Below are 22,194 nucleotides of genomic sequence, written 5' to 3'. Positions count from 1 at the left end.
CTGCAAGCACAGAAACAGTATTTCTTCAGAAAGAAGTATTCAAAACCAGGCCTGCTCTAGATTGAAGAATGCACAGTGTGAGCAAGCAGCTACACACAACCTTGGCTCAAACCACCAGGAATCTACCACTACCATAAATAAAAACTCTCTTAAGTAAATGCAGTTATCTTATCTTGTGCAATTTAAGAGCTGTTGAATTTCCTCCAAATAGGACAGCTGCATTCTAAAGAACATGAACATATATAGTGTAAGAAATAAAAGAGTAAATTACTTTACTCACTAGAGACCAACCTGAGTTTCCACTGTAGGCATAACAAAAAGCTAAGTATTTCAACCCTAGAATCAATCTTAATGTGTGAATGAGAAAGAAAGAGGCAAAGAAAGAATTCATGTATCTGATCTTACTTAGCAGATGAAATGAAAACAGGATGACTGTTCAAAAACTGGGCTACATTATCTCAGGATACCAGACAGCATAATGTGAGGGCAATTTAAAACTGCAAATGGAGTTGCAAAGCGTTGTCATGGTTTTGGCTGGGATGGAGTTGACTTTCTTGCTAGCACCTGGTATAGTCCTATGTTTTGGGTTTGGGATGGGAATACTGTTTGTAGCACACTAGTTTTCAGTTGTTGCTAAGCAGTCGAGGCCTTTTCTGCTCCTCACCCACCCCACCAGCAAGTAGGCCGGGGGTGCATAAAGAGTTGGGCGGCAACACAGCTAGGACAGCTGACCCCATCTGACCAAACGAATATTCCATACCATGTGACGTCATGCTCAGTATATAAAGCTGGGGGGAAAAAAAGAAACAGGGGGAACATTTGGAGTGATGGCGTTTTGTCTTCCCAAGTAGCCATTACGCATGATGGAGCCCTGCTTTCCTGGAGATGGCTGAACACCTGCCTGCCTGTGGGAAGTGGTGAATGATTTCCTTGTTTTGCTTTGCTTGTGTGCACGGCTTTTCCCTTACTTAATTAACTGTCTTTACCTCAACCCACGAGTTTTCTCACTTTTACTCTTTCAATTCTCTCCCCCATCCCACAGTGGGAAGGGGAGTGAGCAAGCGACTGCATGTTTGGTTGCCAGCTGGGGTTAAGCCACAGTAAGTTTGAAAAATGTATTTGTCCGGCATAGAGGCAGGCAGCAACCAGTAAGATTCAAGAACAATCCATCAGAAGACACTACAAAATCTGTAAAGCAACATTTTTCAGTTCTGCATCAGGCTAAAACACCTGAAAGAAACTACTGTCTTAGCTCCAATTTCCAAGCCACTAAGCTTCCTGAAAAAAATTCCACGTATTGAATCTATCTGAACCTGATTTTCTTTGGGCCTCAGGATATGTGTAGTGCGTCAGTACTCTCCTGAAAAGGTGGTGGGAAATATTTATTTGAGTACTGACAAAATCAAATCATCACACTAACGCAGTATCAAAATCTGGGGATATAAACACAGGATCAAAAATTGAATTAGTGCAACTCAGGTTATTTCATCAGTGACAGTAAGTGACCATAAAAATACTGATGGTTGTTCCCAACTGAGAAATGTTAGTTTAGACGACCTTGGTGTAATTCTTAGCAGCAGTATTTTGCAATTAGAGCGGACTGGGAGTTGATGTATGATCTGTACTGACTCATTAAGTAGTGACCGCATCACTCCTCTCATGTGCCCATAGCCCTAAATCTATATCAAAATAATTTTCATGGGCTGATCATGAGTTTTTGTTCATTCTGAGTGCGCTGCAATTGTCATCACAGATGTAACTTGACAAGGACCATGCAAGTCTAAACAGCCAGACCCAAGATCAACCAAGATCCATCAACACATCTGAGCATTTGAGATCATACGCCCAAGTGTGGCTAGGAATTGTCCCATTACATTCTTCTGCTGCCTTATGGTTCTTCACTAGCCAGTTGTAGGAAGACTTCTGGGAAATCATGATGAGACCATATAGATGTATTAGTAATCAATTAATTCAGTTTGCATCCTCCTTTCAAGCCAATATATTGCAAGTTCTACTAGAAGAAGAGCTTAAGCAGCCTAGAATATTTTGGAAGTCACCTGGCTAAGAGTAAAAGCAACCTCAAACTCAGGTTCAAAGCTGTGTGGGTACCGACACCATCCAAACCATCCAAGTAAGAGCCTGAATTGGTTCTACAAGTATGATATGGGATGGACATGCATACCGTCTTTGAGAGGTATTTCCTACAAATATTTCTGAATTAGGTGAGGATGTCCTAATATATCAAATCTATAATGCTTGAGATAGCATTTTAATTTTTTTTTTTTACATATGCACATTTACTGCAAAGAATGTGAAGGTTTGAGTACGCAAGGAGGTAACACTACTAGTACAAACACTGCAGGACAGTATTAGTTTACTGGATATAATAAAACTGCTATGACCTCACTAATCCACTCTAAAATCTGGTTTCTAGATTCCCGTATTTCCTGCAAAATTTCTCATATATATATATGCGCACACACACACGAGTTAAATAAGAGCAAATTATTGCTCTTATTTAGGTATTTCCACAAAGACTTAAGCAAAGCAAAGTTTTACATGGTTCTTCATTATCAAAAAAAAAAAAAAGTATGACAATTTTAAAGCAAAACTTTAAAGACATTTTCCATAGTTGCATGCAGCAGAAACATCACTTTTATGCTATTTCCATCCTTATGGCTAAGTACTAGAAAACTTAGCCGCAGCAGTTCCTATTCGACCTTCCCATCTGAAATAATAGGATGGCAAACGTAAATTCTGTCAGGACTACACAGCACCTAGAGTTCATGCCAGTTATTTGCTGCACATCATCCATCTGAATTGCATTATCCTCCAGAAAAGCAGGTATCTCCTAAATAATTAATTAAACCTTTTACTTAATATAATACAGAACTCGAACCATTAGAGAAAACAAGTGCTTCTTCAGGCTTCTTAATTCTGTGAAGGTTCAAGTTTTACTGCTGCTCCCCCTTCTAAAAGAAAATAATCATGTTTTCTCTCTGTTTACAAACATAAGAACATGATAAAATAACAAGATTATATACATGACTCATGAGATAATCACAACATTTGTATGGCTTAAACATTTCTAGGAAGTTTGGTTTTACCTGTCCTGAATGTTCTTCCTGACAATAAGGAAGTAAGATTTAATAAGTCGTTCAATCACTTCGCAATCTCGTTGCTCACGGGCAGAAAGTTTGCGTGCAACAGGTACAGGCTATGTAAAAAAATAAAAGCCTCAGTTTACTCAAACTGTGGAGTCTAATTGCTCTTTTAGTCTGATAGATGCAGCCTGCCTTGCAACAAACCTCTAATTCTTCAGAAGTAAAATTAGAGGCATGTCAAAAATCCAGATCTGTGAAACAAAGGTCAGAGGGCACCACTAATTTTTTTTTAAAAGACAATAAAGGAACTAAGCTCTCCAAACACTTAGGGGATCTCCATCTATTTTTAACTTGTGGGTTTTGTTTTTAATGTTTCTTTTCCTCTAATATAAAAATGCTAACTTCAGCAAAAAAAGAATAGGCATTTGACTTCAGACATCACCTGGGATTTGTTTCTGTAGGAAGAGCGATCTAGACAAAGAGTTCACTTGCGCAGGAATTTGTGAAAGGAAGCCAGTTATCCCAAATCAAAGGCTTGAACTGGAAGGGGGTAAATATTGTGGTATATTGTCCCTATTGTGGTAAATATTTAGAAAGATATCATATATTAATAGCAAAGTTACAAGATCTGTAATTCAGATGTTTTCTTTCCTGAGCCTGAACTATGAAGAGGAGATACTTGTTTTTCATGACTCACCACATCTAATAGGTTTACAGCATGTCCTTTTTGAGGACTAGCAGGTAGGGCTGCAGCTGGCTTGGATTTTTCCTCTGCTGATACCTCTTCTGCTTTTGAGGTTTTCAGCATTCCTCTCCAGTTGCCTGTTCCAGGCTCCTGAGATGTATCTCCAGCTCCAGGAACAGCCTGCACAAACAGCACAATGAAGAAACATTGGAGAGTTAGAACCTGGGCACTGCGAAGCAGCGTCTGATCAAATCTACTATTACTGAGCTATAGGTAAGACTCACTAAAAATGATTCTCATGTGTGTACTCCCTTCATTCTATTCTTCACGTTCCCCACCTTTCTTCTTCCTTTGCTGCTTACAGCTGACACACAGTACCAGTAAATGAAAGCTTTTAAAACTCATATTATTCCTAATAATGGTATGAAAATGCCTCACAAAGAGGCTCCCCAGCTTTTTAAGGGTCTACAAATCACTTCTGAAATATGGAATGGTCTTCCTAAATCATTTAGCTTTTACCATTTTTACCATACATCCTTGGAGCAATACAACCTATACCATCAGGATCATTATGCAAGTATGTTTTAAAGATCACCACAGCTCTTGGAAGACTCAAACTTAAATTCTTTGGTATTTTATTTACTATAAACTGAAGTTTCTTACAATAGTAGCTAGAAAGTATGCACATTTGTTACTTCCGGGTACCAAAGCTCCTAATGTATTTGTGCTGCCAGACCTCAATTTATAGAAGGCTTTTTTGGTACCAAATCAAAACGAAACAAAAATCTCCATCCTCTGGAAGTGAAGATCAGAGTTTCTGGGAAGTTCCAGACAAAGAATGACTCACTGATCTCCTGAGAAAAGGACATAACACCCAACTCTTAAACAGTAGGAATCATTGGACAAAAGAAGTATTAGTAAATGGTATCCACTACATATTAAAAGAGTATTTTAAAAAAGACAGCTCATTTTGATGTGGAACAGTGGCAATTTTTATTTTGTACCTTTCCATAAACCTGGTATCCGCTCTATTTACTACTGTGCTTTAAAATCTATTGCTGTTTAAAAAACATTCGAGGTCATTCGAGGCTCTAACTACTACTACTACTTATGTCCTGTTTCACATATAGGAAGAAATAAGCTAAATTTATCTATTTCGTTTACAATTAAACCACCACAGGCTGATCTTGAGTCTAAAAAAAAATTAAAGAGTGAGAAATAAAGCATGGCAGATAGAATACCCACAGCTGCATACCAGGGAAGAAACACAGATAAACTGTGCACATCATAAATTTTATTAAAATTGCACAACTGCTCAGAGGCGCTGTAAAAAAAAAAAAAATACGCTGTAAGAATTCAAATCTACCTCTACTAATAAGAGAGCCATTGATGAGGAAAGCTCCATTACATTATTTCTGATAGCAGAACAGCTATTAAAAATGGCAAAAATCCTTATGCCACTCTCATTTAGTATTACTGTGGAGCCTGCTCTATCTCCAAAGTAGTTTCAGAAATGAAGCTACATTTTTCACAAGAGAGAGTGTTGAATATGCACCACCTAATAAAGTACAGGTTTTGTGGGAAACACAAACCAAATTTGGCAGCTTCCTGCAACTTCTTAAGACACAGCAGTATCCTCACAGTAGCTCTTGATTTCTTTGTAGATGTTTGCAGGTTATCAGAACCTCTAAAACTCTGATGAAAATCATAGTTAAAATTCTACTACTGACCAGATTTTGACTTTGACTACTTTGTTCAGGACAGAAATGGCAGCTTTGCACTAGAAGCTGAATGTGCATATACAAAGAAGCAGAAAGCCTGAGTCCTCTTGGTACTCCTTATACACAAACTTGTGACTACTCATCTTTTCTGACTCCAAGTGAAAGCAATTACCAAAAAAGTCTTTACAGTAACAAGCTGTTATTTTAACATGAGAGACAGCACACCTAAAGTCTAAAACAACACTGCAGAACACATTACACAAATATAAGTAAACCAGGAATTGAATGATTATGTGAAACAACAAAAGGAGGGTCAGTTTGAACAAAGCCTATAAAGATTCCCTGCAGGAAGCAGGAAACTCACATTTTTAGCTTATCTTCTGTCCTCCTTCTTTAACTGTCAACACATTAAAAACATGCAATTTAACAACCATGCTGAACACTTTTCATTACAATACTGTTGCACCAATCTATTGACTACAGTTTGAGGCAAATTATGCCACATACTTGTGCCACAATATATTGCAACCAAGAGTTCAAACAGAAAGCAGTGACTTTGCCACCTAATGGCACATCTTTACCTGCCACTGCACATACTACCATCCGTAATGCCGAGTAGTCTATACTCTGTAGGGCGTACGGTGTCAGTGACAGAGCACTAAATACAAACTGCTTTCCGTACTACCTGCGGTGCACCACAACGGAAATGTGCATGCAGTGCTTATAGGAAAAATCAAGACAGACCTTGCCATCAGCCTCAGCAGAAGCAGCAGTAACAGTCTCCTGGGAAGCAGGTGTCAATGCACCTGGAGCTTTAGTAGACTAAGGAAGGTAAAAAATGCAGGGAGGGGGGGAAAAAAAAAAATTCAACTGAAGACCACCAAATCTACCTAGCAAATTTCATACACTTTTACCTACTAGCATCTTTAAAAAAAATCCGGAAAAGAAAATATTTTCAATTTGCAAGCAACACAGTTATGTAAGCAGAAAAGAAGAAAAACAGCATCTCCAAGATGATTACGAGACTTTTGGCTTATCTGGCCTTTAATTTCACTTCAGCTCCTACACTGATGCTATATATACGATCAATAAAAAGAAGGATCAAACAGCACTGAAAGCAATCTCTAGGTAGCCACTTTAAATTCCCAGTTCATCCATCAGTTGTCTTCTACTGATTAAAGGCAGTAATATAAATCCATTCTGGGACTTTGTCTCACTTTTTTAACCTAACTTAATGAACTGATTTCTATCAGCTGTAGTAACTCCTGTTACAACCTCTGATGAGTTTAAACTGTATTCTGTACATTTGGATTCCAAATACTTCACGTAATATTAAATATATAACTGTCTAAAACTCCAGCGGACTGTCAGACCATTCATTTCTACAGCCAGGGAATGTTTTTCATGACACTTGGTTCTTTCACCCATGTACTCACTTGTCATTGAATTAAACCCAAAATCTGGTAAAACTAAGTAAGCTCCAGAGACAGAATACATAACTGGATTATGATAATCAAATGAAAATGTCGCCTCCACCATCTTCTCCCACAAAAAGATTGCAATAAATTGCAGTTTTAAGAGTGACTTTAAAAAAAAAAAAACCCAAACAACCAAGTCACTATGTTGGCACACTGAATACTTTAAATCACTTATCTTTTGAAATCAGTCTGTCTCAGCCATAAATTTAAACACAAAAGTTCTGAGTCAATCTCTTGATATCTGCAGGCATTTTAAGCCTTACCTCAGATGATACTCAGGTACTAAGTGAAATATTAATGTAAATTTATACGCAAGTCCTCGGAAACACCAGATTTAAAACCTGACAAGAAGTGCATCTTTGGAAGATGAAAATAACATTCCACTTCTATCTTATGAAATTGAAAGAAAAGTCAATACCTGGAAACTCTCAACACTGTTACTAGGGTAGCAGATCAACATTTCCAATCTTAGATTGGATCAAAGGAGAATGCATTAAACTTTAAATGAATAAATAAAGAAAAAGTTAACATTTACTTTACCTTGTCTCGTGGCACAGCAGAAGGCAATTCCCGGGCTAACCTGTTACGCCTTTGTTCCTTTAAAAACAATCCAGTAAGACCTCAATTATGTATTACTCCGTATCAACACATATGCAAGATTTATATTTTACAGATTACTTACATTTTAGAGACAAACACGAGCAATTTCATCTCATCCAGTGTCATGCAGTCATACTATGATCTTATCAAAACCTCAGTTATTTGGATAAAACTACTCTGATTACCTGGTCAATAGGAAATTCTCAATATAAAAACTTTTGTAACACACTCCATAATCAAAGCTAGAGCCTTTGAAAAACAAGATCAAAGCTACACAGTTTGGCTCAGCATATATACCCTACATCCCTCATTAAGCTTTAAATCTTCAAAGTAATCTAAAAGGCCAGCAGGGTTAACTATGATTAGCCCAAAAGGAAGAAGGAGGCGGCAGCATTCACTCTATAGCAAAACAGTCTGAAGCAATCAGGACAAACAAAAATCTGATTTTTCTTGAAATTAAAAATTGATTATCCACTGAATAAGGGTAAGATGTTTTACGTCCTTTGCTTCTTCAAAAATTTCAATGTCCTGTTCAGGAAAATGTTGGGAAAGACTAATTTAAGTAACACACAATAATACAATGATCTCCTGTGTTCAACTTCACCAAGTCCTAATTTTTGTACTCATGGCAGTTTGCACAGACATTGTTTCTGAACTAGATTCAAGAGCAGTTTGCACCAAGGCAAACCCAATTGCACAGCCAGTCAATAAAAAATTTCAGTATAAAAGAAAGTAAAAGTTTAGAACTAAGGAGCAGAAATTATAACATAAGCATTTAAAAGAAGAACACTACTATGATACAATGTGTTGGATAAGCAAGGTAACAGAAGAATATTAGTGAGCTCTTAGCCAGATGAATGAAGCACTGCAACAAAATCAGACTGCAAGACAGACTTGATCAGGCCAGTTGTAGAACAACTGCTTCTATAGGATGATGACAACAACAAGTATTACCAATCAAAGCTGGACTTGAAAAACAGAAAGGCTACTGAAATTGTAAAAGGCTTATGGGAGATTAATGGAGAAAATTGTCTTAGGGAGACTGAAGTGCGGTAATACAGAGATTCAAGAACAATGCCGAAAGGAAGCAGAAATTAGGACCTGAATAGAGGAAACAATACTTGTATTATCCTTTCATGAATGAAAGTAACATTATAGCTATCAATACAGTGACAGAGACAAAATGCAATTACTCCAACATTAGAAAGTATTTCACAACTATGTATTTAAAGTTTCTCTTCCACAAATTTCATTTAATAGCCAATAGTCAATTAGGTGCTCATCTTATTTTCCAGACAGAAATACAGGCAGAATTATTTTCAGTGAAATATCAACCACTGTTCCTGAATGTAATATGCAATATAAATCTAACAAATCAACAGATCTCAAGATAAGAGTATACACCATATTTGTAACATATCACATTTTTATACTTCAAAACGTAGAACCGTGCTTCAGTGAAAGAAACTGAAGCATTCTTTTACCAATTATTTAGGCTCTCAAAGGAGTCAAAAGACTTTTAAAGAGAACGTATTTTCTTACCTCTATGTTGTTATTCATTAAACCACAGGCATCGGCAAAGTCTGGATGTTTGGTATTGATATAAGCTAATTCAATGGCCACTAGATTATGAACCTGTAACGCAATGCCATTCGCAGTTGAAAAATTCAGTGAGTAACTCTAACACTAGTGAAGAGCAATGACCTACAAAGCTAGAAAGCAAAAGACCATTCTTACTGCCCCAAAGACATTAACGTTCTGATCCAGAAGGGAAGAAGGGAATTCATTCATTCATTCATTGCAACACATTCAGACCTTCAGACATTTTGGATGTTACATCAGTTTAATTTGTTAGCTTCATCAAACTAACCCCTCTCTAGCAATAAACAAGCAAAACTTAGTAATAAATGATTGTAATTATATATATAGTAATGAAGTGAGCTATATAGTCACCCTTCAGCCACAAGCCACATACAACATTTGAATCAATGAGAGATGTCTCAGTACAGGGGATAGTGAGCATACAGAAGAATTTTTCCTTTTCACATCAGTCATACACATACAGTCAGTAACCGAAACAGTTTCCTCCTCAATAAGCAGACCAAAGCAGACTTTTCTATTAAAATATATTTACTCAAATCTAGAAGTTGAATATTTAGTTCTTGCTAGCTAAAGGGTATTACAAGCAAGACCAACATTTTGTGTTGATTTTATCTCTGAAACACACAGAATAAGGACTACAATTTAATTTTCATCATTGCATCCCTAACTCTACAGTAAATGCACAGCTTCTGTTTCAAGGGAAGGAAATATACCTATACCAGGAAGACTAGGAGATGTTAAATAAAAGTTTTAGTAAAATTCTTCTTGGGAAATCGAAACATAGGGGACAATAAGCTGAAGGTGGTTACCCCCATTACCCCCTTTGAGTTTTATGTATTTATCTTCTAATATAGAAAAAGTTTCAAACCATGTAGATATTAAATAACTAGCTATTTAACAAATGAAAGTTAAGATTCCTTTAATATTTTGTGTTTACAGAGCAAACAGAAGTACCAAGAAAGACTCCAGAAAAAACACACTTTTTCTAACAAAATCATAGTAGATGGAAACTTACCATTTCATTTGTGACAGGAAGTCTTCTACGCAGAAGACAGGTTACTACTTCAACTATGGCATCGTGCAATTTAGGAAACCTCAATAATTCCTAAAAATAAAACAAAAATTTACTGATGAGACTTCCAGATTTTTTTTAGGGAAGGGGGGAGGAAAGAAAAAAAGCCCAATAATTACAAACATAATTTTAAAGCATGCATTTTTACCTGTGTACTGTAATTACTACAGTGCTGGATAATCCTCTGCATTTCTTCATGAACCAGCTCCACACAGCGCAGGCTAGGTTCTTCTAAACGTTTGATTTGCCTTTTTACTAGCAATTCAAATGAAACTTCAGGAACAAACAAGGCAGGACGGGGACCCTAGTTCAAAAGGAGGGAAAAAGCTGCTAAATCGTGTATTAAAACAATACACGTTTCTAAGAAGTAGTATCTGATGAAGCCCAGAATAAATCAAGTCACAGTGCTTGCACCCAAAAGAACACTCAGAACAGGTCTTAAGAGTAAAATATGTTCCAGGAATATTTCAATATAAAAGCTATAAAATATAATGTTATTACCTTTAAGACAAAGTCTGTTAAATAATGAGTAACCAGCATCCTTATAGAAACTTGAAGATTTCTACCTACTAATATCACTCTACGCTTACAACGATGAACAGTTCTTTTTATACCTGTGGATATGAGTTTAAATGAAATTTACTATAAAGGCAAACACATTTTCTTCGGAACTTCAGAGAGAAAAATAACCATTATTTATTTGACAGTCCTAGACATGCAATTCTTACTGCAAGATAGGTGGGTTTTCTGTTAAGTAAAATCACAATACAGTGTCACTGATTTACAGTGTTTGGGATAATTTCATTTATGACCACACAGAAAACATTTTTTACCTGAAATTTCCTTTTATTTTTAATTAAATGAGCTTTAGAAACACAAAGATGTCATATGTCACATAAAAACAAGACATCTCTCCAATACTAAATGGTGTTTTACATTTTACATTTACAGAAGCATAAGAGCACACACACAGATCTACCTAATGCACTCCAAATTTGAGTAATTATTGACCATACAGAAACCTGACTGTCCATACCCAACAGAACACAGTACAAAAGCAGACTTACGTGTTTGACATCCAAAGTTAAGCTCTAAGGAGTGAACATTCTATCTACTGCAAAATTTATAAGTGAACTTACTCTGCTAATTATTAGCAACCCCAATTCCCATAGTCACAAGAAACCAAATCTGTCACATAAACACTGAACCACTGAAGAGTTGTGTCCCTTATGCAGAATTAAAATATCTGAATGCGTCCTAGCCCATACATCTCAGACTGAGTCTTCACAACTAACGGAAGTGCTTAATGCAAAATAAATGCAGAGGCAGTCTTCCATCACCGTTTCTGTAATATAGAATAGCTTCAGCATAGAGTTGCCGAAGTTGGGCCTGAGCTTTACTTCACACTGTAAATAACAGTAATGAGATATAAGCATTCACCTTAAACTCATTCCTTATCAGATAATGGCTGTAAATTTGGATATTGTATTTTTTTCACGTAAAATACCAAAAAAGCAGGATTCAGCCTCTCCATATTAACTCATCCAGCTGAGATTATTAATTCACAGGACTGAAGGAGTACAAATTTGTTGAAACCTGATCTTCAAATTTGATATATAGTAACAACACTTAGAAATACAGAACACTCACAGTAGCATTTCTAATGGCAGTCAGGATATCAATTGTGTTAAGGCCACCCAATGGGTCAACAGATTCTAAAGTTCTTCCAAAGGTCTCATGAAAAATGTAACAGATTCTGGCTCCACCGCATCTGAAAGAATAAAATAACAACTTAAGTAGCAAACAAGAAAAAAGCTTTCACTGCAAACATTTTTTACAGTTACTTACAGATTCAAACATTTTTGAATATGTTATGCTATTGCTAACGAAAGCCAGCAAGAGCCACTGGGTTGATCTAACTGCTCAGACAATATTCTAGAAAACCATTTGGTACTTACAGCTCCGAAGTCTCTATGTATTTTGCTGTTCCTTCAATAGTGTTACAATATTCTGTGGCAAATTTGGTAATAAGCTGCAATAAAGTGGCGCTTTTGTCCTCAACAGGTTCCCCATAGCTGTTTAATAGAGACTGGTACTGAGCAGCTAAAACATTGATTCTGGTTTTCAGTTCTGGCAAGCAATCCCTGATATGATGCATCAGTAGTCTAAAAATAGAAAACAGTCCCTCATTAGAAGGGAGAAGTTGTTTCAACTTTATCATCTCCATCAAAACAGAGAAGAGACAGAAACCAATCACCAAAGGTAAACATTTACTCAGGAAAATTACAGTAAACTCAGAAACTGAATTCGTAACCAAACAGAGCCTTCCTCAATGCATCACTATACAGCACCAAAAGAGAAAGAAAAGGTAAAAATAAATGTTTATACATATTTCTAATACACCACTTTATATCTTAAAGTATCCTTAAAAGCACATATTTACTTTATTTTACATAATATGTAATACCTGTTCAGTGTTCTAGCAAGATACTTGGTTCCATTTCGATTGGCTAGGGAAGGATACTTCTTTTGAAGAAAACCATACTCATCACGAATGGAATCAGCTACGCTCTTCTTATTGTTAATATCCAACTGACTCCTGAAGTTAAAAGGCGGAGTTACACGCTAGTTAATAGATGAAAAGTAAAAATAATTTACCTTCTGATTTTCTGGACAGGACATCGGAACAGCTGATTTTTGCTTTACACGCATAACTAATCTTCTTTACACAATAAAGGATTTTATTTCTTGTTCCACACAGCACAGTCAACAAATTAGTAGGGTAATGGGTAGCTGCTGTACATAGATTAAGCAAAGCTTTTATCAAAACTGCATGAGATTTGACCTAGCTAATATGCAAAAAATAAAGTGAACAGTATTATAGCCGTATGTAGTTAGCAGTAGATTAGCACTAACATACAAGATCTGTACCGGATCAGTGCTAATGTGAACTGCTGAACAGAAGCATCCCTCAAGCTAAAAAACAATAGCAGAAAGAAGAAGTGACACTACAGGTCTTTTAGAAGGAATGTCCCTACTGTTTTCAAAGTTAGTAGTTGGCTGAGTGGAAGAAGAACAGACAAACTTTTGAGAAGTGAGCAACAAGCTTCTCATTTGCTTATTCAAAAGTTTATTTCAAGTTACCTTACTCTTCAAGTCATATTCATGATTAAAAAGCCAAAAGCCTTACTCCATATTATTAACACAGTTTTAAGAATATCATCAATGTGCCCAGACAGACCTGTTCACTACTCCAATGATGCCAAGTTTAACTGGAATCACTCTTCCCATGAGCACGTCCATAGCGTCAGTGCCAGCATCCATGAGATCCAGCTTTGTGATAACAGCAAGGGTCCTTCGACCTACCAAAAGGAAAACTCACTCACAGGGATGTTTTGTCTTGATCAGGGTAGCAAAACCTCATAATTTAAAGAGATCCTCATACATCTGCATGAAGTTTAATACTGCAAATCAGCAAAGACTAGCACAAGAACACATAGTGTTAGTCTATCTGGAGCCCTTTACTAACAGGACTATAAGAAAGTATTTGGCATGTACTGCTCCCCACACAGATCTGGTTAAAGAAAAAAGGTTTAGGCACCATGCAGTTTGAAATCATAATCATTACTGATTACAACAAACATTTTTGCATACTACATAAGGTTAGAGGCATTACTAAGCCCTTGTGGAGAAGACTAAGTAAGGCAAGCAAGGGAGCTGCAAGTGTGAGTGAACTGAACATATTTCTAGCATATATGTAGGACCAGGCATAATGGCAATCTGTTTGGAACTATATTTGAAATACCACTACCCACTGAAGAAGCTGCTAAAGGAGGCAACAAGCCCACTTCCAGCACAGTGCATCAAATACATAGCTGAAAGCCCCAGGGAGACTGAATAGCTTGGAATCTACCCATTGAACAAGAATTAGGGGATTTAATTTTACTAACGAAGCAGTTTTTTATTGAATTTGTGACAACGTTTTTCAAATTAAAACTAAACTTCATATTGGACACTGTGGAGGAAAAAGCGACATAAATTCATTAAATATTGCACATCTAAACAGGTAGGCTAGCATGCACAGGATTTGTCTGGGACCTTAATATTTCCCAGGCTCTTGGGTCTGAAATAAACATGGCAAGAACTTTTTCTTTAAAATATAACACACTTTTCAAGTCTAAAAATAAACCAATAACTCAGCAAAATCAGTAGGTTCTTAGCTTCTGAAACTTTCAGATGAATGAAAGTGAGAGTCTACATATACTTTAGTACATCAAGTTCTCATTACATACCATTATTCCTACAGGACTTGCAACATAAGCTGCAACTCAAGCCTTAAGATTTAGAATTTTGGAAATAATTGATCCAAAAATCACAGCTGATCATTTTTACAGGGGTAAAGTAAACTAAAAGAAAAGGGTCTGCAGCCTCGAACCAGGACTATCTGGCTGAGAAGACTGCCATGAGGAGGTTCTCCCTCAAGGTTACATGGCTGTGGAACCCATAAAGGCTTAAGCAGACAGGCCAAAGCAGACGTGACAGTTTGAAAACAAGCAAGAAATGTTACACTCTGTGGGAAGAAAAAATTGAGGGCAAAGCATAGCAACACCAATTTTTAGTCTAATTTCAGCATACCTATGTTTAGAGCATACTTTTCCATATTCTTTCAAATACCACAGTGACATTTATTAATCAATGGTACTGAGAGCACTTTCTACACACAAGAAGCAGGTACCTAGTAGTTTTGGATCTGTTTCAAAGTCATTAGGAAAATATAAAATGAAAATCCTCTTTTTAGATTATATCAAATCAGTCAGTTCTGTCACATAAATGCAGGGCAGCAAAATGGATACTGCCATTATCTATTAATTTTATTCTTACTAAAAGTCACTAAACTAGCTAGACAGTCAATCACTAGCTGCAGGGTGGCATATTTTCTCTACTAAAATAAACAACATTGGACAATAAAGCATAAAGCAATCCTAAAAGACCGCTGTAAACTACTAAAAATCTCAAACCCCCCAACATTGTGTAATGCCATTTTGCTGTTCTGTAAACAGCAGTAGCTCCTATGACTACCAAAATAGTTGTCTGTCTGTTCGTAATCCAGAAATCCATGGATATTAATTCTTCACAGCTTTCTCTGAGTTGCAGAGACTGCAGCAGGAAGCCTTTAAGCAAATATAACAATTGTATTTTCTAGGAAAGTCAGTAACATTTGCTTTTCTTACTACTTTTTGTCCAAATGAGTTAAGTTTTATTTTAGGAATTAATTTAAAAAAAAGAAGTTGAATTACAGGATCCAATTTTTCTGGCTGCTTACCATCTGGATCCACCTCCCGTGCAATTTTAAGTGCTTCTGAAGTGGCCATGTCTGTGTTAGCAGCTGTGACTGCCAGAATAATTGAATTTGGATTGCTGATGAATTGAAGGATTAGCTCTCTTATTTGAAGTTCAATGTCCTTAGGCTGATCACCAACAGGGACCTATTGAAAAAACAACACAGAACTGTTCAAAATGGTATATTCACACCTGTATGAGACCACTCATTGAAAGTTCATACCCTATACCATGGTATAAGATAAAGTTTTCCAGCCCTTTCCTTCCCCTTTCACAAACAGACATGAAAGATAAGGAAGATCTTGAAAAGTATAAAATTTAAAAACATTCTTAGAGAAATAAGAATCAATTCAAATTATTGGATACTGTTGTCAAGGAGACTTGGTATTGAAGAACCACCTGCACAACTAGCAGAGTGAAGTATGTATGTGTGCACAGGCAGGAAAAGAAGTCACCTTGTCATCTTCATGCCACAGAAAATTATTTAGTACAAAACCTCAAGAAACAGGACCTGAACAATTCTTCTAGTGTATCCTTACTTTATACAACTTCTTACACAAAACACATATAGGAACTTCTTGAGAAGCAATGGGGAAAACTTTTTCAAATTTGTCAACTACCCATCTATCTGCAGGTACAACTTTGAAACTGCAAGGGCTACCTCTTCTATTAAAAAGAACATGCAGGCTGCACAATGCTTCCAATGCCTTGGCTGTATATAGGAAGAGGAAGAGGAAGAACTTAAGTAGACCTACCTCTTACAACAGTGAAAAGCACCAGAAACCCAAATCTTACACCAGAAGACGGTGACGTCTCAAATTTATATAACCAGCTACTTAACCTGAGGAAAGCTGTTTATCTAACAATGCAGAATAATGCCAAAGAGTGAACACAGACTCCTTGTTTCAAAAGACACCATTCACAATGAGTCAGAAGAGAAGCATCTGCATCTTACCTTTGTCATTCCAGGTAAATCCACAAGAGTCAGGTTTACAACATTAGATGAAAAAATCTTAAGATGAATAGGTTCAGGACTGATCCCCTAAAAATATATTAATAATAAAAATTAATCACTGTACTGGATTATTTAAACGTACCCTTTAGAAAGCCAAAAGCTGTAGTTTCATACTAGAAAAACTTTCTTCCACCATACACCTTACAACTACTTGGTGAGGAAAAAAAGGCAGCCACACCTGTCAACCAACTCCTTTGTCTTTGGAAGCAGCCCTGCTCCCCCCTCTCAGTATAATGCATAAAAGCTTTTATATTTCAGTAATTATACTTGATTTTATAATTACACATAAAGGCATGTATTTGGAAAAATGGAAACAAGTTTAACTCTATGTTCATTTTTTTCACTATTATTATAGAAGCTTTGAAGTAAACAGCAATTCTCTGCATTTTTTTTTAGCTGTTATCTCGCAAACCCAGTAAAAAAATCTCAAGACAGCAAGCAGCACTAGTGTATTCTTCATTAGAATAGTTCAATGAAGCTTTTTGCCTCTAGCTGCCAAAACTGTTTAAGGAACGTTTCAGCAGCAAGAGAATCTATGGAAAGATAAAGACAGACAGTGCGACATTTACCTTATTATTTCCAGAAATCCTCTCTGTTTCATTTTCTATTTCCTGACGAATTTCATCAAAATCTGTATAGATCTGAAGTAGGGAAGAAAAAAATTTTTTAAAAACCAAAGGCAGCATACACTTAGATAATTGCAAAATAACGCTCTCTTCTTCAAGAGACAGCAAAGAACTCTGTAACTAAGTATACAGAAGGTGAGGAAAAAGGAAGAATGACTACTAGCCGTTCAGAGAATGCTAACAACAATCAGCAGTGCTAAGAATTACAGAAATTGGAATCTTGGTACGTAATTTGTTGACTAATACTGCGAAATTGCTGTTATTAACACTTACTACCCCATCAGTGTCAGACAAGGTGTAAAACCGCATTCACCTAATGTCAATTTCAAACACTTAATTCCATTTCTAATATAGTTGCAATTCTTAGAGGTTAATAAACAACATGCAGTCAGAACCCCTTCTCATCTCAAAGATGACAAAGAACAAGGACAGAGTTTCATTTCAAAATTTTTCCACTCTTGTCAAATCTATACTCCTTCCACCAATCCAAAATAACTTAGCACAGAGCTACCCTTGCATGGGTTCCTTCTGCTTTCCTCTCTAGGTTTCTTTCAATTTCTAGCACTGCTTAGAAGATGAGGAAATAAGTTTATACACTTAAATAATTTGTCTGACAACAAAAAGATGACTATTTTCCAGCAAAGAATTAAGCTTTGACTCTTATTGAAGTCCTAGGTCATCTCAGTTTCTGCTTCTCCTCCTGGACGAGCATTAGGCTCTTCTGTCCTCTTCATAGCTTTCTAATAAATCTCTGAAGTAGCCAATTCTTCAGTGGCCTGAAATGACTTGTGATTATACACTTCCTTGTCTTTGCAACTACCATTCTAATTTTGCCAATGCACAAAAAAACCCCAAAAAATCAACAAAAGAACAAAAAGGATCAAGATACTCTGCAGAATCAATGACCCACATAACAGACAACCATTGATAAACTTTCTGTCTTGAGTTTGAAAGAATGTTTCCAGAAGTTTTCTACTCATAAAAAGCGAAACGGAAAATCCTCAATACTCTGGCACAGGAGGTAGAATAATCTTTTTGGGAAAGTCAAGGGAAGAGATATAGAATGAAATACGTATATGATCACATATTTATGACACTGCTCCTCCATCATTAATTAAAGTAAGCATACCTTATTTTTGGTGTGAAGAAATTTACCCCACTCTTCAGCATCTATCTCTGAAAACAAAGAATTGATACATGAGGAAGAAGGAGCAGATGTTTCAAAGACATTTATCCAAGAACCTGTTTGCTGAAAACTACAACATTATTTTCTTTTTACCAAGCAGCAAGAGGAAAATTAGTCTTTCTACTGCTACATGTTAAATAGCTCAGTACAAATTATGATTCTGTTTATGATTCTCCTTATTTAAGAGAATTTTTAAGAGACAAATTTATAATTTGTCTCCCTTCCACAAGGTCCACATTATTAATTGTGACTAAGACAATCAGCTATCCTACCATTTTTCAGAAATGGTCTAGTCCATTAAATATCAGCTTGCAACAGAAAACAAAAGAATTATTAGCAAGAGCTTAAAAAAATCTGAAAATATACCAGCTTTTAGCATCTTTTCATTTACCATGCAAGTGAGATCAAATTACAGCTGAAAGAAAAAGTTAGGAAAACCTGTAGAACCAAAACCAAGCAAACAGAAAATAGGTAAGAATACTGTGTCACAATGAAGTCTTAGGAGAACATGTCTCTTCCCAAATCTGTCGAGGATCAAACATCTTAACTATTTTGTCAGTCACCACTGATGTCTGGAATTACTTGGGAGCTATTCAAGAGCAGTCCCAGAAACAGCAAAGGAGGTTCTGTCAATTCCTGCTTCTTCGTAGTGCAGGCAGCAGTTTGAGTCACACTGCAAGTTACTCACACTTCCACAACGAGGTTTCCAAGCACTAGTAATAAATTCCACTTCAAATTTTTGTTTTGTGGTCATTTCCCCTCTGCTCCCCGATATAGCAATCTGCTCTAGAAGAATAGTCTGCAAGAAATCTGGCCATTCGGCAAACACTTAGCTTACCTACAATCAAGCCATCTTTCAAAACATTTTTTCCACTCAAGTTGAATTTCAAGATACTGATCAATAGAGATTTTTTAAAGGATTTGGGAATTAAAAGTGCAGGAAATTCTATGAAGCAGCAACGGCACAGAAGAAAAACAAAAAATCATCTCATTCTAATGCAACAAGGTTGGAAAACTAAAAATCAACCAGATCACAAGACTCGGCAAAATAATCAATCAACACAATAGCCAAAGTGTAAAAGTAAAAGTGTAATCAACAATAAAGCTGCATGAAATGTATGTGGTTAGTGTATATAAGCATGCACTTTATGCATAGGGAGAAAAAGCAAGTGGATAAAGGCAACCTTTAGAAAGGTGTCTTGGATTTTTCCATGTAGCAGGGTCTGCAGTTAAAGAGAAACAGCATTGAATGATGTTTAAAATTTTTAACCATATTTAGTATAGCGTTTTATTAACTTTCTGTACCAGATTATATTACAAAGATCACAAATGCATGCAGACAGATGTGCATGCTGTTCTACTATTGATGAGAATGTGTAACATATTAACAATACACACAGAAGATCTTAACTAAACACTGACAAATGATGCATATTAATCAGATATTCTACACAACAAAGTTTACTCGATGATGACTTTATTATTGCTGTTCATCTAATTCCAACAGCTCACAGTATTTTTATTTCAGCACAGAAAAACATTAGGTTCCGCAAAGCTGAACTTCTTTGTCGAAATGTTTCTCATCATTTACTCATGGCAAGAAAAAGTAAGGAAACATTTTTAATGTCACTAGAAATAATATTACTGTATGGGAAAGAAATCTGAGGTTTGCATCAATCTTTCAAAGCTCAATTAAAAAAACAATTACAGCAGTTCTGAGACAGATTTAAGAAGAGACAACATTAGTTATCACCCCTCTCAACCTTTAATTTTCTCTAAATATTTATGGAAATCCCATTACAAAAAAGAAAGAACTTTTTATTGAAGGGTTGATGAGTTTACACTCTGTATTTTTATGTGATGCCAGTAGAGCACCGTGGAAGTGCAAGAATCAAAACACACTGGTGAAGACATTTTTTGCACGTGCCTGTTTGGCACAAAATACAAGAAGCACAGCAACAATCAATTCATCAGTTTGGAAAGCCTAGTACATCTGGGAAGTTATTTTAATGTCTTGCTGAGCTGGGCAAGTCAAAGGTTTATCATCAATGGAACTATGCTGATTTAGATGGACTGGACCCATTAAGGAAAAAAATTTAAAAAACAAGCTGCTTTTATCCTTACTGTTCTGCAGGCACATGAGCTATGAAGAAACCATTGTTAGGAGGCAATTTTTGTTTGTCTCAGTTGATAAATAGGCAAAATTACACACCAGTCTCCAAAATAAGTGCAAAATGAAAGGGCTCATTAATTCCAGGTTATTAAACAGGTTTAGTTTATTTACAGTTCAGAAGAAATAAAGGAAAATGCACATACAGGAAGTATGTATCTTCAAGATTGTGTTGCTCATCTCCTCTTAAAAATTGAATCTAAGAAAGCAAAGACAGGCGTAAAGCCAGGAAGAAAGAGATATAGCAAGATATAGCAAGATTACATTTGAAAGACATGGACCAAACCCTCTTCTGTTATTTTCCTCCTAGGGAGATGATGTCCTCCTAGGACACACTGTTTTAGTCTTAAATTACTGGTTTTGTGGTGGCATAGGAATTTGCAGCTAGGCACTAGGCTTAATTCTATGTATAAATAAATGTTTTGGCTTAGTATAATCTATTAACTTTTTAAAATATACGTAAAAAAAAAAGATGCATTCTAGTCAGAGGCATTGCATTTTAACTTGTTAACATCTATAGATCAAAGGAGAATGAAAATTTTTTAAGCTTTAACAAGCCGCAAGTTTCCTTGCTATCTATAACACAAGAGAAGATTGAAGCCATGATAAATGGCTTAGTCCTAACCTCAGTCTTGGTGCACATAAAAGAAGAAGAAGAAAAAAAAAAAAAGAAGAGATAGAAATGCAGTCTCCTGAGGTTTATGGAAAATCGCATCTGGTCCAAGTATAATCTTTTTGAAGTTTCATTTTATACAGCAGGGAAACTCTTGCCCTGCTCTTCTGAGGAAGTCTGTACTGACACCCTTTTAACATTTGAGAAAAATTTCCCAATAGCTCTAATTTAACGCAAAGGAGGTTTTAGGAAAGGAGAAAAGATATGTATAACTCAAAATGCAAGGATGTTCAAGGTACGGAGAAAATATTTTCATCAGCCTACATTAAGCAGCCCGATGTTCTGGCTTAAATGTAGAAGTTTGGGGTTTTTTTATCACTAGTTTCACTGGTAAATCAGTCTTCTCTCAGTTATATTACTTCCTGGAAGTTTTTCAGGCAAAACTTCCAGGTGAATTATCACCCAATTACATTCAAGATTCAATGCTAGATAAAAGCATGCAGAAATTACATTCTATCATTAAGTATTACAGATTATAAGAAATTATTTAAACAGAAGCTATTAATAACATACAGATTCTGCCTTTCAAAACAGTATCTCCTGAATAAAGCAACAGTCTGTTTGCTTTTCTGGCTTTTCATATCTTGGAGTGAGACTGAAAACTTTAATTAATATACTGGAAAACTAGACATGATTATGGTATTTTTCTCAGGACTGCCTTCCGCTAAATTGTTGTTATCTCCTGTACTGCAATGCTCCTTTAAGAAGCTCAAACACAGTACAATGCTAACTGACTTCATTTATTCATGTATCTCTTTTCCCTTCATAAAGCAGTAGAAATGTTCTTCATACACAGTGGAAGCCCAAAGAAGCTGTTCAGAGTCATAAAAGGCCACCACCATACAGGATTTCTTGCAGCATGGCAACGAGAACTTCCCAAATACTAAAAAGGACAAAATATCAGCAAAGCATGGAGAATCTT

The 22,194-nt window shown here is 36.1% G+C and overlaps 1 protein-coding gene across 5 annotated transcripts in view; it reads right to left on the bottom strand.

The window, feature by feature from the left end:
- The window catches only part of DNM1L (dynamin 1 like), a 43,290-nt gene that overhangs the window by 5,603 nt on the left and 15,493 nt on the right, over positions 1-22,194 (bottom strand). The window contains exons 2-18 of one of the 5 annotated variants that reach the window (XM_054188988.1): positions 20,746-20,798; positions 19,614-19,652; positions 18,373-18,419; positions 17,187-17,258; positions 16,558-16,644; positions 15,586-15,748; positions 13,504-13,624; positions 12,730-12,861; positions 12,221-12,427; positions 11,913-12,033; positions 10,411-10,566; positions 10,206-10,295; positions 9,131-9,223; positions 7,529-7,585; positions 6,255-6,332; positions 3,802-3,969; positions 3,108-3,217 (exon numbers count right to left, since the gene is read on the bottom strand). In XM_054188988.1, the coding sequence (XP_054044963.1) occupies positions 3,108-3,217; positions 3,802-3,969; positions 6,255-6,332; positions 7,529-7,585; positions 9,131-9,223; positions 10,206-10,295; positions 10,411-10,566; positions 11,913-12,033; positions 12,221-12,427; positions 12,730-12,861; positions 13,504-13,624; positions 15,586-15,748; positions 16,558-16,644; positions 17,187-17,258; positions 18,373-18,419; positions 19,614-19,652; positions 20,746-20,779 (1,775 nt within the window). In that variant the 5' untranslated portion in view covers positions 20,780-20,798. The remainder of the gene's footprint in view (positions 1-3,107; positions 3,218-3,801; positions 3,970-6,254; positions 6,333-7,528; positions 7,586-9,130; positions 9,224-10,205; positions 10,296-10,410; positions 10,567-11,912; positions 12,034-12,220; positions 12,428-12,729; positions 12,862-13,503; positions 13,625-15,585; positions 15,749-16,557; positions 16,645-17,186; positions 17,259-18,372; positions 18,420-19,613; positions 19,653-20,745; positions 20,799-22,194) is intronic. The other 4 variants (XM_054188984.1, XM_054188986.1, XM_054188985.1 and 1 more) reach the window with 4 other exon arrangements.

Source organism: Rissa tridactyla, chromosome 1, assembly GCF_028500815.1.
Source record: "Rissa tridactyla isolate bRisTri1 chromosome 1, bRisTri1.patW.cur.20221130, whole genome shotgun sequence".
In the NCBI taxonomy this organism is placed as follows: domain Eukaryota; kingdom Metazoa; phylum Chordata; class Aves; order Charadriiformes; family Laridae; genus Rissa; species Rissa tridactyla.
Note: the sequence above shows the minus strand (reverse complement) of the source record. Positions and strands in the feature narration are given on the sequence as shown.